General features: G+C 43.2%; 1 protein-coding gene and 1 pseudogene across 11 annotated transcripts in view; one reads left to right on the top strand and one right to left on the bottom strand.

The window, feature by feature from the left end:
• The window catches only part of EMSY (EMSY transcriptional repressor, BRCA2 interacting), a 79021-nt gene extending 68267 nt beyond the window's left edge, over positions 1–10754 (bottom strand). For all 10 annotated transcript variants that reach the window (XM_080642999.1, XM_080642998.1, XM_080643001.1 and 7 more), the window contains exons 1-3: positions 10622–10754; positions 8793–8901; positions 319–418 (exon numbers count right to left, since the gene is read on the bottom strand). In XM_080642999.1, coding sequence (XP_080499125.1) covers positions 319–418; positions 8793–8862 — 170 coding nt within the window. In that variant the 5' untranslated portion in view covers positions 8863–8901; positions 10622–10754. The remainder of the gene's footprint in view (positions 1–318; positions 419–8792; positions 8902–10621) is intronic.
• LOC308257677 (cytochrome c-like) lies at positions 5120–5438 on the top strand (annotated as a pseudogene). The gene has a single exon. The product of its transcript is annotated as a cytochrome c-like (transcript).
• Positions 10755–16746: the final 5992 nt, after the last annotated feature.

The raw sequence follows: 16746 nt of genomic DNA on the forward strand, positions 1-16746 counted from the left end.
GTTTCTATCTCTTTATCCCTCTCCCTTCCTTTCTCTCTAAAATCAATAAAAACATATATATTTTTTTAAAAAGTAATTGAGCCTAGACTCTAAATCTTCAAATCCAGTTGCTGCCAGCTCTTCTTTCCTCTACCCATATGAAAAATACTTTCCTTTCGCAGCTGGCCCAAGCCTAAAATAACCTGCCTTAAACCCTTTCTGGGATCTTTAAGCACCAACAACTTGAAGACCTGTCTTCAATCTGAGTGTGAAAAGTACTGAAACCCCTCAAAATGAAAATTCTAGAGTCATGTCTCACAAACTTTTATGATAATTTACCTAAGAACTTTTGAGAGTTCTCCAAGAAGATCTTTCTTTTCCTTGGTGAGATCCCCCTGTGCCCGAAGTGCACTGATAACTCCAGCATATGCTTCCAATTCTAGAAGAAGAAAATTATTTTATCAAGAAAGGCCTTCAATATTTTAATACTGTGGCAACATATAGTGAAGCTTCAGGGGAAGAACCTAAAAATCGATAAAAAATCAATATACAAATATTTTTTTAAATTCCTCTCAAAAATTTTATCTAATAACATAGATTAAAATGTAGCTTTTATAATTTTATATCACTTTCTTTTTACTGCCTCAAGTAGTCATGAATTTAAAATATGGAGGCAGAAATTCTAACGGTAAATATTTTGTCTCACACATTATCACTAAAGGACATTTAACTCAGATGCTACCAACAACTGGAAACAGACTCTAAATCAGCCGTGGGCAAAATACGGCCCCCAGGCCGGATCCGCCCCGTTCGGCTGTTCTATCCGGCCAGCGGAGCCGAAAGAGCGGAGGGTTCTCTTGCTCTCCCCTCCGCTCCTTTACTTTGAATTTATATTAGTTCACACAAACACTCCATCCCTGCTTTTGTTCCGGCCCTCCGGTCCAGTTTAAGAACCCATTGTGGCCCTCGAGTCAAAAAGTTTGCCCACCCCTGCTCTAAATGATATAATAAGGGTGATAAAGGTTTTAGCATTACTGAATGGTATCTTCACCTCTAATCCTTGAAATAATTCCTGAGGCTCACTTAAGAAGTCAAACTATAATCCACATACCTCCTTGATAGTTGAGAGTACTATTGAGTACTGTGCAACTGAAAAATTACTGGAACAAGAGTCAAGTGACCAGATTCTGGCTCCAACACTGCCACTTACAAGTTGTATGACGTTGGGCAAGTCCTTTCTCATCTCTGAGCCCCAGTTTCTTTATCTAAAAGAGACTTTGAAGAGCCTGGCCAGTGTTGCTCAGTGGTTGAGCATCAACCTATGAACCAGGAAGTCTTGGTTCAATTCCTGTCAGGGCACATGCCCAAGTTGCGGACTCAATCCCCAATGTGAGGTGTGCAGGGGGTAGCCAATCAATGATTCTCTCTCCTCATTAATATTTCTCTCTCTCCCTCTCCCTTTCTCTCTGAAGTCAGTAAAAATCCCATCTCATAAAAGAGTAATATGCAAATTGACCGTCACTCCAACACACATGATGGCTGCCTCCATGTGAACACAAGATGGCCCCCACAAGATGGCCCCCACAAGATGGCCAGCAGGGGAGGGCAGATGGGAGGGATCGGGCCTGCAGGGAAGGGCAGTTGGGGGCAATCAAGCCTGCAGGTGAGGGCAGTTAGGGGTGACCAGGCCGGCAGAGGAGGGAAGTTGGGGGCGACCGGGCCTGCAGGGAAGGGCAGTTAGGGGAGACCAGGCCTGTAGGGGAGGTCAGTTAGGGGTGACCAGGCCTGCAGGGGAGAGCAGTTAGGGGCAATAAGGCTGGTAGGGGAGCAGTTAGGCATCAATCAGATTGGCAGGGGAGTGGTTAGGGGGTGATCAGGCTTGGAGGCAGAAGCGGTTAGGGGCAATCAGGAAGGCAGGCAGGCAAGCAGTCGGGAGCCAGCAGCCCTGGATTGTGAGAGGGGTCCTAGTTTGGAGAGGGTGCAGGCTGGGCTGAGGGACAAAGACCCCTGTGCACGAATTCCGTGCACCGGGCCTCTAGTGTGTGTGTGTGTGTGTGTGTGTGTGTGTGTGTGTGTGTGTGTGTGTATATATATATATGAGAGACTCTGAAGGTACCTTCCAGATCTAAGAGCTTCTCCAGCTATAAAAACAACCATCAAAATGATTAAGGCAGATTAGGAAACATGAATTACTCTTACAGTAACCAGGACTTAATATTACCAACACAGCAACAACCATTATGAAATAAAACTGTCAATCCCTAGAACTGGTAAAACCAAAAAGTCCTCAATGGCTCCCAATGAACCATGCCTCTCCCTTGATTTGGCATGTGGCTAGCTTTAGCCCTTAAAACCAGCATACGTAATGCAAGCAGACAAGCACACAGGGCCTGGCTCTCTTGGAATTCTGAAATCACCAAGCCATGAAAAAGCCCAGAATGAAAGGCCACATGGAGAGAGAGGCTCAGCCATGTCAGCTGAGCCCAGTCAACCAGCTAAACTACCAACTGAAAACAGCCAAATGAAAGAGCTCAGGCAAGACCAGCAATCCACAGAATCTTGAGAAATAATAAAATAGTTGTTGTTTTAAATCACTAATACTAGGAGACAGGTAGCTGGATAAAACAAAATGATGGGAAATAAGTGCCCAGGCTACAGTTATCTTCTTATTAAATTCAAGTTGCTACCAGTATTTGCCACTAGCCAATGCCTGACACAAAAGACACTCAAAGTTAGCCAAATAATGAAAGCAAGGATACTTGCATCCTCAGCACTTATATCAGTAATAAACTAATAGCCTCATTCAGTTCCTATTATTCACAGTTCTAATTGAAAAAAAAAAAGCTTTATATGGAAAGCTGAGCTGACCATATTAAATAGAAATCTCTGGACCAAACGAATTATCCCAGCTGTAAACATCCTGCATGTCCACTCTGTGCTGGATACTAGATCAATGTTTCATGAGATCTCTCTGGAAGAACAAAGCTCTCTGCTGCTCTGGAATAGTGAAGGAAATACTCAGCTCCAGAAAACATGTATTTTAGCTATTATCAGGACCCAAAGTAGAGGATAACCAACTAAGAAATCACTGCACTCTAAATGTTTATGCCCCATTTATGAAATATTTCATGCAACAAATCAATATTGAGTCCTGTTATATATACACCAGATAGTATGCTAAATCCTGCCCTCAAGGAGTTAACTCCAGAATATAGCTACAGTCAAACAAGTCATCAGACAATTATGATACAGTTTATAATACAGTGGTAGGGGCACAGAGGAGAAACACATCATCTAGTCTGGAAGCATAGGTTTTAATCAAAAAGATATCTGTGCTCCAGGCAAGCAGGGGGGAAAAAGGCAAGTGTGCAAAAGGAATAGAGAATAAGACAGCAGATAATGTTTCATACAGACATCAAACTTCCACTAAGTCAGTGACTACTTCGAGAGTTTTACACTAGGGGAAGTAAAAATATGTCTGTACTTGCATAGTCACTAATTCAAACCGAACTAGTAGTTGAACATTACTACTACAAGGGACCATGGAGAATATTTACATAAACAAAATGAAGTTCCTATCCTCAAGGGGATTAAAATCCAACAAGGGGTGCATGTAAGGGAATAGAGGATAAAAATGGAAAAGTAGTTTGGTGCCAGACTAAGAAAAGCCTCTAATTCCAGTCTAAAAAGTTCTTATTTGATAGGACTCAGTAACTGAATGTGGACTCAGTAACTGAATAGCAGAAAGAAAGGTTTTGCAGTTTACAAGATATTTAGGAGAATGTCAATATCATAAAGAAATGGAGAGGTCAGAGAAAAGTGGTTTGAGGAAACAAAAAAAGAAATTGACTTTGGGGCTCTGGAATTTATAATGATCAAGACACTATTTCAGAAAAAGTGAAATTAACTAAAGAAATGTGATAAAGATTTTTGACATATCAAGTCTCACTCCAAGTCTAACTAAAAAGTCATGCACAAAAGTAAGGTGGCAACCTCACAAAATACTGGGACTCAGAACAGTTACCATAGCTACAAAATCAAAGACCCTTCCTCTCCTTCTCCAGAAATTCACTCATTGTAAAGAACTTTTAACAGCTTCCCAACCTCCTTCACATTTATTGATTTCCATTTTGATGCGTATCCTCAGATCCTGACAAATACCAATTTCTGACATTAATTTTGATGCCATTCTATTATAGTGTTAACTCTAATGATACATAAGTATAATGAAATAATAAACACATGCAAACACCACCAAAAAAACCCAAAGGATTTACCTTACCATTTTTATAAAGTCCTCAACCCATCCCCTTTAAAGAAATCAACAATTCAATTATACTATTGTTCATAAAGCCCCTGTTAAGAGTTACAGCTCAAGAATTTGCATTTATACATATACTAGAGGCCCGGTGCACGATATTCATGCACTTGGGGGGGGGGGGAGTCTCCTCAGCCCGGCCTGCGCCCTCTCGCAGTCCAGGAGCCCTCGGAGGATGTCCAACTGCTGGCATTAGTCAGACATCCTTAGCACTGCCGCAGAGGGAGGAGAGGCTCCTACCACCGCCGCTGCGCTCACCAGCCATGAGCCCGGCTTCTGGCTGAGCGGCGCTCCCCGTGGGAGCACACTGACCACCAGGGGCCAGCACCTGTGTTGAGCTGGATCGGGCCAAAATCGTGCACGAAACCATGCATGAAACTGTCCACGGGTGCACGATCAGGGCCAGGGAGGGACACGGGAGGTTGGCCAGCTGGGGAGGGACTGCAGGAGGGCTCCAGGGCACATCCAGCCCATATCGCTCAGTCCCAATCTGCTGAACTCCAGCAGCAAGCTAACCTACTGGTTGGAGTGTCTTCCCCCTGGTGGTCAGTGCACGTCAGAGCAGCAGTTGAGCAGGCCTTAGCATTCATTAGCATATACTCTGATTGGCTGAACGGCTGACTAGACGACCGGACACTAAGCTTATTAGGCTTTTATTATATAGGATGGCAGGGGAGAGACAGGATAAAAGAAAGGAAGCATTTAACTATCAATGGTATGTTCAGTACACCATAAAAAAATTCTCTATCCCAACTTAAAGAGTGGGACATCCGGCTTGCGAGTGGGGATCTCCGTGTTGCGCGACTAACAATTGATTTAAAAATGGGTGATGTTGAGAAGGGCAAGAAGATTTTTGTTCAGAAGTGTGCCCAGTGCCATATTGTGGAAAAGGGAGGCAAGCACAAGAGTGGGCCAAATCTCCATAGTCTCTTTGGGCAAAAGATAGGTGAGGCCCCTGGATTTACTTACACGGATGCCAACAAGAACAAAGGTATCACCTGGGAGTAAGGCTACACTGATGGACTATTTGGAGAACCCCAAGAAGTACATCCCTGGAACAAAAATGATCTTCGCTGGCATTAAGAAGAGAGCAGAAAGGGCAAACTTGATAGCTTATCTCAAAAAAGCTACTAATGAGTAATAGTTGGCCACTGCCTTACTTATTACAAATGTCTCATGACTTTTTTTTTTATGTGTACCATATTTAAATTGATCTCATACACCAGAATTCAGATCATGAATGGCTAATAGAGCATTTCTTTCGGGCCGTCCTGATTTAAATAAGATTGGCTTGTGGTTAAATGAATATGGTCAGCTTTTTGAGCTTTGATGATCATTTTGGTTCAGCAAGCACTGTCACTGTCCTCCCTTCCAAAAATATGGTTGGACTTGATTCCTAGTGTTCAACTTTTCACAGAGGTGGTGAGTGCCATCTCAAAAACTGTAGGAGATTGGCTTATATTTAGATTTATATGACTGGTTGTATTAATACGTTTAAATTCTGAGGCAATCCCTTCACTGTCTCTTAGACCTGCAAGACTTGCTTGTATTTCAAGTTGTGTTCATTAGCCTATTAAAAGGAAAGGCTGCAGATAAGCTGGCAGTGACCATTTTATCTCTTTGGTCCCAACTATGCCAATTTAATAAAATTCCCTGTATCTTGAAAAAAAAATTTCTCTATCCCAATTCCTTTATATTTAAAGTAAAATCTAAATGTTTAGCATCTTACCTAACAAAGATTTATAACTATTTTTAAAAGGACAAAGGAAATTCTTAAATTATTTTAAACTAATTCTTAAATATAGTAACTTCTCTAAACTTTGAACCTGGAGCTAGAGTTTGAAGGAAAGGATGCATTATTATAAGCAACCAATGGGTGGAGAAAAAGTCTCTGCAAATCACCATCAAGGCTCACTGAAGATGACATTACCCTGTAGGAAGGCTGTTTTTTTTGTATAGGGCAGCTCTCCAGTAGCATTACCCACACAGCACTGACTAAAATTAAGCGTAAATTTAGACTTAAAGGTTACCATTTTTATATTTAAACATAATGTCTTGATTTAAGGCCGCAAAAGCCCAAAAACCTTAATCAATCTACTGTAGTTATGAACTGTTCCTCTTAATTATTTCAGCTATGAAACAAATACAAGCCCTACTTTATAGTTGGTAGCTAGAAATTATAGCAACTGCATGTAAGTGTGTAGAAAACCATCCTTAAATTAGTACTAAAAGTTTGGATATAAAGTTAAAGGGAAAAAAAAGATAAAGGAATGACTGACCAAAGACAAAAACAAACCAAATGTCTAGTTGTACTAAAACACAATGCTAAGTTTTTAAAATAGAGAAATCTTCATAGTGGCCTGAAGGGAAATAAAAACAGCCAAAGTTATTAAAAGGCAGAGTAAGGCCAAAACCGGTTTGGCTCAGTGGATAGAGCGTCGGCCTGCGGACTGAAGGGTCCCGGGTTCGATTCCGGTCAAGGGCATGTAACTTGGTTGTGGGCACATCCCCAGTAGGAGGTGTGCAAGAGGCAGCTGATCGATGTTTCTCTCTCATCGATGTTTCTGACTCTCTATCCTTCTTCCTTCCTCTCTGTAAAAAATCAATAAAATATATTTAAAAAAAAAAAAAAAGGCAGAGTAAGAAAAGCTATGACCAGATTTATACATAGGAATTCCTGACAAACATTTCTTTTAAAGAAAACATTCTGCCCTAGCCTGTTTGGCTCAGTGGATAGAGCATAGGCCTGCGGACTGAAGGGTCCCGGGTTTGATTCCGGTAAGGGGCACATGCCTGGGTTGCGGGTCCAATCCCCAGTGGAGGGTGTGCAGGAAGCAGCAGAAACAATGATTCCCTCTCATCATTGATGTTTCTATCTCTCTCTCCCTCTCACTTTCGCTCTGAAATCAATAAAGATATATTTAAAAAGAAGATTCATAGATTCATCTGCAAAAAAAATGTCTAAAAGTTGTTTAAAATACTGTACGCTCAGATGTCAAGCCCTGTAACAGGCCCTTTTTATATACAGTTAATCCACATAACAAACTTATGCAGCAGATATTGTTATCCTTCCTTTACAAAAGTGCTAGCAGATTTAGGGAGAATAAATAACTTGTCCTTGATCATGTGGATCATCAGTAACAGAACCAAGACCCCAAGCCTGTCTGAATTCAAGGTCCACACTTACCCCTTCAAAATCATAGATACCTAAATAATTCATATCTACTGTAAAAACATTTAATGTTCTTTTCAAATATTTTTTCATTTATTGAACACCTACTATATGCTAGCCTGAGACTACAGTGGTAAATGAGACAAGGTCCTTCTTCTACCTTGCAGTCTAAAGCAGCATTTCTCAACCAAGGATCCTCATTTGAACCAGAGAATACAGAAAATTATTTGAATTACTCTTTTTCTCAATTTCCTCATAACTAATACCATTCTGGATGCATAAGAAGTTAGTTCATTATATACAACAGATACTTTAGTATTAGGGCTTAAGTCCCTAAATGCTAGTTGAGAAAGGCTGTGCTAAAGAAAAATATAATAAATGAGAGGCCTGGTACACAAAAATTCGTGCACTTGGCGGGGGGGCCCTCAGCTCAGCCTGCGCCCTCTCGCTCCCAGGGGATTGGGCCTAAGCTGGCAGTCAGACATCCCTCTGGCAGCAGGGAGCAGGCCTAAGCAGTTAGGTCAGACATCCTTAGCGCTGCCATGGAGACGGGAGAGGCCACCACCACCACCACCACCACCACCACGCTGGCCAGCCATGAGCCGGCTTCTGGCTGAGCAAAGCTCCCCCTGTGGAAGCGCACTGACCACCAGGGGGCAGCTCCTGCGTTGAGCGTCTGCCCCCTGGTGATCAGTGAGTGTCACAGCAAGTGGTTGTTCCTGATCATTCCGTTCTTAGGGTCAGTTTGCATATTACCCTTTTATTATATAGGATTACTATATAATTCATTACAACCACAAAGGGTATTTTATTACTGAGAGTAAAATATAATTTGGGAAAGACAGCATAGCTTACATTAACTTACAATTCAGAAACAATATGTAATTCACATATACGTTCATGAAGGTTAAAAGTATGCTAAAGTGAGACAGGAATCATATTCCCCAGGTTGAAATACTGACTCCAGGACTTACTATCAGCATTATCTTGAGTTCTAAGCTTCAGTTATATCATCTGTAAAATGGGGACAAAAAAAGAAAAATACCTCCTTTTTTAGTTTGAGGATTAAATAAGAATGTAAAGAACTCAGAATAGCCCAGTATCCCTCAAGAATTTTAGTTGTTATGATTATTATGATTCATGCACTACTATGTACAAAACACTATGGTAGGCACTGGGGAATAACAATGAGTAAGACAAGAACGATACCACTAAAGAATTTCTAATGTAGCAAGAAATATGTCATCCCTGCAAACAGACATGATCCAAACAAAAAGAGAAAAGTATCATGGAGGCATAAAACACAGAAAATTAAAAGCATACCCAATTTTCGAAGAATCCTTTTGCATTCATCCCTGCTGAGATCCAAAAGGGTTGGCCACACAACAGGCATTGCTGCTTCTTTTTGGTAGCCCCAAAGAGCTTGTCTTCTCTACCAAAACAAAAAATCAAATTATCAAGTACATTCAAAAGGCCACTCACCTGGAGATCCAGGCTAGGAAGTGAAACCAACAATAAGAATATCTCACAACCACTCTTTCACCACCACACTTTCCAACTTCTGACAAATGAATAACTAAACAATCATTTGGGAGCATACTACTCCAGCCTATGACTGGAAAAAGCACAGAGTCAGACACCTCTAAATTCTAGTTCCATGTTTTCAACTTACTGGCTGTGTGATCCTGGGAAAATTGGCCTATCTGAGCATACCTTTTACACATTTCTAAAGCAGAGGTATCATCACCTAGTTTGTTATGAGGATTAAAGAAGTGTGTATGTGAAGTTATCATCGTGGCTGGTACATTGTTTAATAAACAGGCACTACTACCTTTGTAACCTTGGACAAGTTACTTGATTTCTGTTGGCTTTTTCATTTATGAGTTACATGAGATAAAATATGTTAAAACTCCTAGCACAATACATGGCTTAATGGAACTTAATAAAGAACTTTCTCCTCAATCCTAACAATGACAGATGAATGCACACCCTGTAGTCTTTAGCCATTTACCAAAAGTTTAGATGCTAGGAACTTACTTGGTAATGGGAATTCCCTAATCTGGAAGATAAAAAGACAACGGAGCTGGGCACTTGTGCAATACCTGCTTAGCACACAGTGGGTCCGCTGTAAATATTTGTTAAATAGATAAATGAATGACTGAGAAGAGTAAACTGAATGAGTGAGTGAATGAATGAATGAACGAACGAACGAACGAGCGAGCTCACGGTCTGGTCTAGGAGTCAGGCACTGAACCCTAAGAACAGTTATATCCCGTTCCAGGCGCCGAGGCTGCTGACTCCCAACTCCTCGCCTGGAGTTGGGCCCCCCTCCCCCTACTTCCCATCGTCCTCTCAGCTAAGAACCTACCCAGAACAAGGAGAAATGGACTGCGCGCCCCAGCCGGCAGGATGACATAAAGAAAAGGGGTGGGGAAGAGGAAGAAGGGGCAGAGCTAAAAGAATCCGCTCCCTCCACAAGCCAGTCCCCGCCTCCCGACAGGATTTTGGAGGCGGCCGGCGACCGACCGCCGGAATCGAGCACCACGTCACGGCATCCCGACGCGTCCCCCCGCCAGCGGTACCCACCGCGGGACCGCATCGCTCTGGAAACCTGGGCAGCAGTGGCCGGAGCCTGGTCCCGGAACCGGGATCTCGTATAATCTTTCCCCGACTCAAGTGTCAAGGAGACAAGCCCGCCCCGCCCCCTCCCCAAACATGCACTCTCGCAGCGCCACAAGAGTGTCCAGCCCACCCTCCTCACCGCGGCCGGTGCGCCGGTCGGAGCCGACCCTAACACCGAGCCCGCGACCCAAGCCTTTCGGGGCCAGCAGCCGGTGTCAGGGGCCCCGGCCAACCTCAGCGCTTCGCTCCCTCCTCTGCGGAGAGGACAACGAAGACAGAGGAGGCGCGTGGACAGCCAGGCAGATGACCGAGACTCAGCAGGAGGCTCCCTGGGCTGAAACCCCAGATCCCCCAGCACGAGGCCTGCCAGAGTCCCCCTCAACCCACCTCGGGAACCCAACGATCCCGTTAGGAGACAACGGAGGATGGGGCTGGGCGCCCCAAGCCGGGCTCTGCATGCTTAGCCCAGAGCTCCTCCAGCCTGACTAATCTGCCAGCTCTTTCCAGCGCCCTGTCTGAGAGTCACCCACCTGCCCGGCCTTTCGGGGCTCATCTAAAAGGCTCCTCCGCCAAGACTAGGGGACACCAGGAATTGGGTTTGTTTGCGGTGCCTCAGAAGGGGCAAGATGGCGACAGGTATAAGGGCGCAGGCGCAGCTGCGCGCTGCCAGTCGGGAAATGTAGTTCGCCTTTCCCGCCTTTGGGAGAAAAACCCACAGAAGGCCTCCTTTCTCCCGGTTCCTCTTTTCCTCTGCATTTTGAAAGGAAACGAGAGACATCGCGAGGGGTGTTGGGAGTTGTGGTCCGAACCCAAACTCTTCGGTCGGCTGTCGCACGCGCAAGGAGGACTGGGATTGTAGTTTCCTTTGCTTCTCCTCCATCCCCTCCGCTCCGGCTTCGCGCGCCTTGTCTCTGGCTGCCATCTCCCAGCCAATCAGCTGCGCTCTCTGCTACGTGTGGCGTCACACGTAGCGGTCAAAATGGCGTTGGTAGCTGGAGCCGTGGTTTTTCCGCGACCTTTATTCCAAGTGAGGTTAGGGCTAGAAGGAGAGCAGTTATGTCCCTGAAGTGACGTGGAGGATTAGGATCAGATTCATGGGAGTCTTGGGAGCAATTATTAGCTGCTTTTAACCCTGCCCCTTCCCCCCGACGCAACTCGGGAGAGTTCATCTGCGCTACGAGAATCCATGTAGTGGACAGCACAGGTGGCTTGTACCTGATCTGGGGGTTGCGCGGTTGCGGAGAATGGGAACCCTAAGCGTCCTCGAATTCGGGTTTCTCCACCTGTGAAGTGGGAATGATAGTGCTGTCTCGTGCTCTATCTGTCAAAGGCAAGAAGGAGAAGGGATTTATTTGAGGCTCTGGGCTAAGCAAATTTAGATTGAGTAGGTCTGGATATGGCCTAAGATCCTATATTTATGACCTGGTAGGTTCACCCTTTAGCTTTTGTTCTTACAGAACAGTTGTGTGAAGAAGGTACTGTCCCTGTTTTGCAGATGAGAAAGGGGGCCCAGTATAAGATTATTCGCGGCCATAAAATCGAAGTCAATACCTGGTATTGAAGATTTAGTCAAATTTTGTGATTGCCCTCCCTCTTAAATTTTGTACTTTTGGAAACATAGGAACTGGTAAAAAAATTTCAAGTCAAAGAGGTTTTTAATATGCTTTCTGATATTAACAAAGTTTCCTTAAAAAAAAGGGGGGGGGGGGGTCAGTACTACCCTGTGGGGAAGTTGTGATAACACAGAGAAAAAAGGTTATTTGTAAATTGTGGACACTATACAAATGTGTGAGACTGTTCATGTTTTTGAATGGTGCTGTAGGTTAGAAAGAGAAAATAAGTAACACCATTTAAGTTTCCTACTATTTTCCCATTAGCTGAAAATAGTCTGAGGTCCGGGAAAATTGTTACTGTAAAACCCAAGCCTGCCCCTTCAGAAAGTCATAAAGTGGGACAAGAAATCACCAGCTCTCCCCCCTTGCTCTCTGTGATCTTTCAATGCATTCTCTTCCATCTATTTCCCACTAATTTGAGGTACCACCTGTTTTCAGTCCAATTACTTAAGACTCTTGGAAAGATGATAAATGAAACCTTAATAGATTTTGTAGTTTAAAGAACATTCTTTGAATTGAGCCTCACAGCATCTCAATGAGGCAGGTATAGTTAAGATTCCTCCCTTCAATGAATGAGAAAAACACAGATATTCAAGAACTTTCCCAATGTCACAAAGCTGGGATTTGAAGGGACCTGGGCTTTATAACCCCAGGTCTTCTGATTGCCAGGTGTCTTGCTCTACAACAAACATCAGGGCAACAGGTAGTGGAGTAGAAATGGAAAGACAGGTTGTTTATAAAATCAACCCTGACATAATAAGTAGCATATTAGTCAAGCATTATAGCTTATGAGGTGCCAATACTGTCCTAAACATTTCACATATTAATTCATTTAGTCCTTAATTTTATGAGGTAGAAACTTCAAAGGAGGAAATGGAGGCATAGGAAGGAGATGAAATAGCTTGTCTAAAAATAAAAATAAAAAAGGAAACACATTTGCAAACACATAAACCAGCACACACACACACACACACACACACACACATACACACACACACACACATACACACACACACACACACACACACAATAGCTTGTCTAAAGTCACACATGATAAGAAATGGTAAAGCCAGGATTTAAACCTAGGAAGGTGGGCTCCAGAATATGCTCTAGACCAGTGGTTATCAAACTTTAATGTTCAGCAGGAACCATTTGAGGATCTTGTTAAAGTGCAAATTTAGAGATCCAAGATGGCAGCGTAGGTAAACACCTAAACTGCTGCCTCGCACAACAATTTCAAAACTACAACTAAAAGACAAAACGTCTATCACCCAGAACCACGGGAAAGCTGGCTGAATGGAAGTTCTACAACTAGAAGGAAAGAGCAAACAGCATTGAGGGGTGCACAAGCGCTAAAAAGCTGAGGTATGGAGACGAGCGAATCGGGCTGGCGACGGGTGACTGGGAGCGCTGCTGTTTTCAACCCGAAGGGAGATAAGCTCCCGATTACTCTGAACTCCAGTTTCTGGGGAGACGCGGGGGACCCAAACTCCTACGGGGAGAAGCTGGACTGTCTGCCGTGGGGTCGGAAAGTGAGGGAGGCTTGCTTGCAGGGCTGCGTGCAGGAACAATTGTTTATTGTGCTGGGGCGCTGGACGCGGGGACACGGTCGGAGAGACGCAGAGCCGGCTTACTGGCAGCCATTGCTGTTTGCCACGCCCTAGCCTAGTCATGCCCTGAGACCCCGCCCTGCACAATCTACGAACCCACCCAAGCTCCAAGCAGCGGCTTTAGCATATGAATGGCCTGCCCTATCGCAGCTTAACCTAGCAAACTTGCAGCCCGGGTCAGACAGCTCCAAAACCTCCAAACCCCAAGCAAAGAAGAGAAAACTGTAGTTCTTGCTGTAGCTCCTGCTGGGTGGCCTCAGACAGTAGCTGACCTGCACCCCATTGGAGATCCAGAAGCCAGTGTACCTAGTGGTCAGTGTGAGACACCAGATTTCAACTCCTCACATCCATAAGTGACACATTCAAGAGGCAGACTCAGTGAGCACCAAAGCCCCACTGAAACAAGTCCTGCACCATAAGTGTGTCTCCAGCGCAGCAGTTCTTCCATTATAGACACAGCGGGTCCTCACAGCCAATTGGCCTGGAGGTCACTTCCTCCCAGTGTACCAACAGCAATCAAGGCATAACTACACCAAGGCTTTGCACTCAGCCCACAAAGGGGTGTACCAAAGGTGTCCACCTCAGGTGATTAGGGAGGCTGAGCTACTGGCCCCTATAGGTCACCTACCACACAAAGCCACTCCATCAACACAAGGAAGCAACAAAATGCGGAGACAAAGAAACATGTCACGAATGAGAGAAATGGAGGAAAGCAAACTAATGGACGACATAGAGTTCAGAACCACATTTATAAGGTTACTCAAGAATCTTCTAAAAACTGCCAAGAAACTTGATGAGACCTCCGAGGAGCTTAGTGAGACCTTCAAGGACCTTAATGAGAATACCAAAAAAATGGAAAAGGACCAGTCAGAAATTAAGCATACACTGTCTGAAATAAAGAATATACAGAAACTCAACTGTAGATCAACATACCCCAAGAATCAAACCAAAGATATGAAATATGAGGAAACAAAAAACACCCAACCAGAAAAACAAAAAGAAAAAATCCAAAAATATGAAGATAGTGTAAGGAGCCTCTGGGACAACTTTAAGCGTACCAACATCCGAATTTTTGGGGTGCCAGAAGAAGAGAGAGAGCAAAATATTGAAAACCTATTAGAAGAAATAATGACAGAAAACTTTCCCTACCTGGTGAAAGAAATAGACTTACAAGTTCAGGAAGCACACAGAACCCCATACAAGAGGAATCCAAAGAGGACCACACCAAGACACATCATAATTAAAATGCCAAGGGCAAAAGACAAAGAGAGAATCTTGAAAGCAGCAAGAGTAAAACGGTTAGTTACCTACAAGGGAGCACCCATATGACTGTCAGCTGATTTCTCAGCAGAAACTATGCAGGCCAGAAGGGAGTGGCAAGAAATATACAAAGTGATGAACAGCAAGAACCTACAACCAAGATTACTCTACCCAGCAAGGCTATCATTCAGAGTTGAAGGTCAGATAAAGAGCTTCACAGATAAGAAAAAGCTAAAGGAGTTCATCACCACCAAACCAGGATTACATGAAATGCTGAAGGGTGTTCTTTAAGAAGAGGAAGAAGAAGAAAAAGGTAAAGATAAAAATTATGAACAACAAAATGACATCAAATACATACCTACCAACAAGTGAATCTAAAAATCAAGTGAATAAAAAATCTGAAGAACAGAATGGACTGGTGAATATAACAGAATCAGGGACATAGAAAGGGAGTGGACTGACAATTCTCAGGGGGGAGAGGGTGTGAGAGGTGCGGGAAGAGACTGGACAAAAAGCTTACACCTATGGATGAAGACAGTGGCGGGGGTAAGGGCATGGGGTGGGGTGGGGAATCAGGTGGAGGGGAGCTATGGGGGCAAAAAAGAGGAACACCTGTAATAATCTGAACAATAAAGATTTATTTAAAAAAAATAAAAATCAATAACAAATCTTGAAAAAATAAATAAATAAAATAAAAATAAATAAAGTGCAAATTTAGATTGAGTAGGTCTGGATATGGCCTAAGATCCTATATTTATAACAAACTTTTAAGTGATGTTGATGCTCCGGCATCAAGTACCTATAATCTACCACATATCCTCCCTTTCCTCCTACCCCTATTATCTTTTGTAGCCATGGCCTTCCCCATGCTGCCTCTGACTGCTCCACATTTCCCAAATTAAATTACCTTCCTTAAGGATCAAACTTCACCCTCAAAAAGCTAATCCTGCCCCTACCTTTCTTGCAAGGATGAGAGGCATTCCCGCCTCTGCTCCTACATCACTTACTATACGTCTTGTTACAGAACTCAAAACATTGAGTTACAGTCATTTGGATGATTTAAGAAGAGAGACCAGATCTATGCACACTAACGCCCAGTACAAGAATAATAGCTAATACTTATCCAGGGCCTTCTCTATTCCAAATGCTATTACATGCATTAACTTGTTTAATCTCCACAATATGAGAAACAGTATTACCCCCATTTTATGGATGAAGAAACATAGAGGTTAAGTAGTTTGCCCAAGGTAACAAGCTAGTAGGTAGCAGAGCCGTGGCTTCAAGCGAAGGCACTTTTACTTCAGGAGATGTGTGGTAAATCAAATGAGAGCCACCCTCCACTTCCAAGGAAGGAAAAGTAAGACTTATCCTACAAAACATAACTATCCTAGTCTGGGAAACTGTATTGGAGTACAATACCTGTTCAAACTTTATTTATTAAGCAGGTTTCTTAAAACAGACTTCTTCAAGATGTGTATGCACCATTCTAATTTTATAGTGCTATATTAGACAAGGTAGATTTCACTGTTGTCATGAAAATATGTTAACCTATAGTATTGCACAGGTATGCAAATCGAAATGGATAAGACCTTGGAGATTTATTTTCTAAATGAAAAAAAAAACTGAGTTCAAAAGAGTTAACCAAAATCATACAGGAAATTCATGGCAGGCCTGGGACTAGAAACCAGCCCTTTCGAGTTACAGGATGCTGCACATTCCACTGTACCACACTGCCCCTAGATTTTTACCTTCAGAAAGTTTTATTACCACACTGATTTAGTCAAGGTGTGCACTAAAAATGGGAATAGCAAGACCAAAATATATATATATATATGTTTAAAAAAAAACAAAACAAGTAGAGCCAGGCCAGCATGGCTCAGTGGTTGAGCATTGATCTATGAACCAGGAGGTAACAGTTTGATACCCAGTGAGGGTACAGGCCTGGGTTGCAGGCTCAATCCCTAGTGTAGGGCATATGGGAGGCAGCCGATCAATGATTCTCTCTCATCATTGATGTTTCTATCTCTCCCTCTCCCTTCCTCTCTGAAATCAATAAAAATATTTTTTAAAAAATAATAAAATAAAATAAGTAGAATATTAAATAGAGCAAGATGAGTGGATTTGGGAGACAGAAAAGAAAGAAGGAAGTAAACTGAGGATAACTGGCAATTA

This window comes from Plecotus auritus (assembly GCF_963455305.1).
Source record: "Plecotus auritus genome assembly, chromosome: 9".
NCBI lineage: Eukaryota > Metazoa > Chordata > Mammalia > Chiroptera > Vespertilionidae > Plecotus > Plecotus auritus.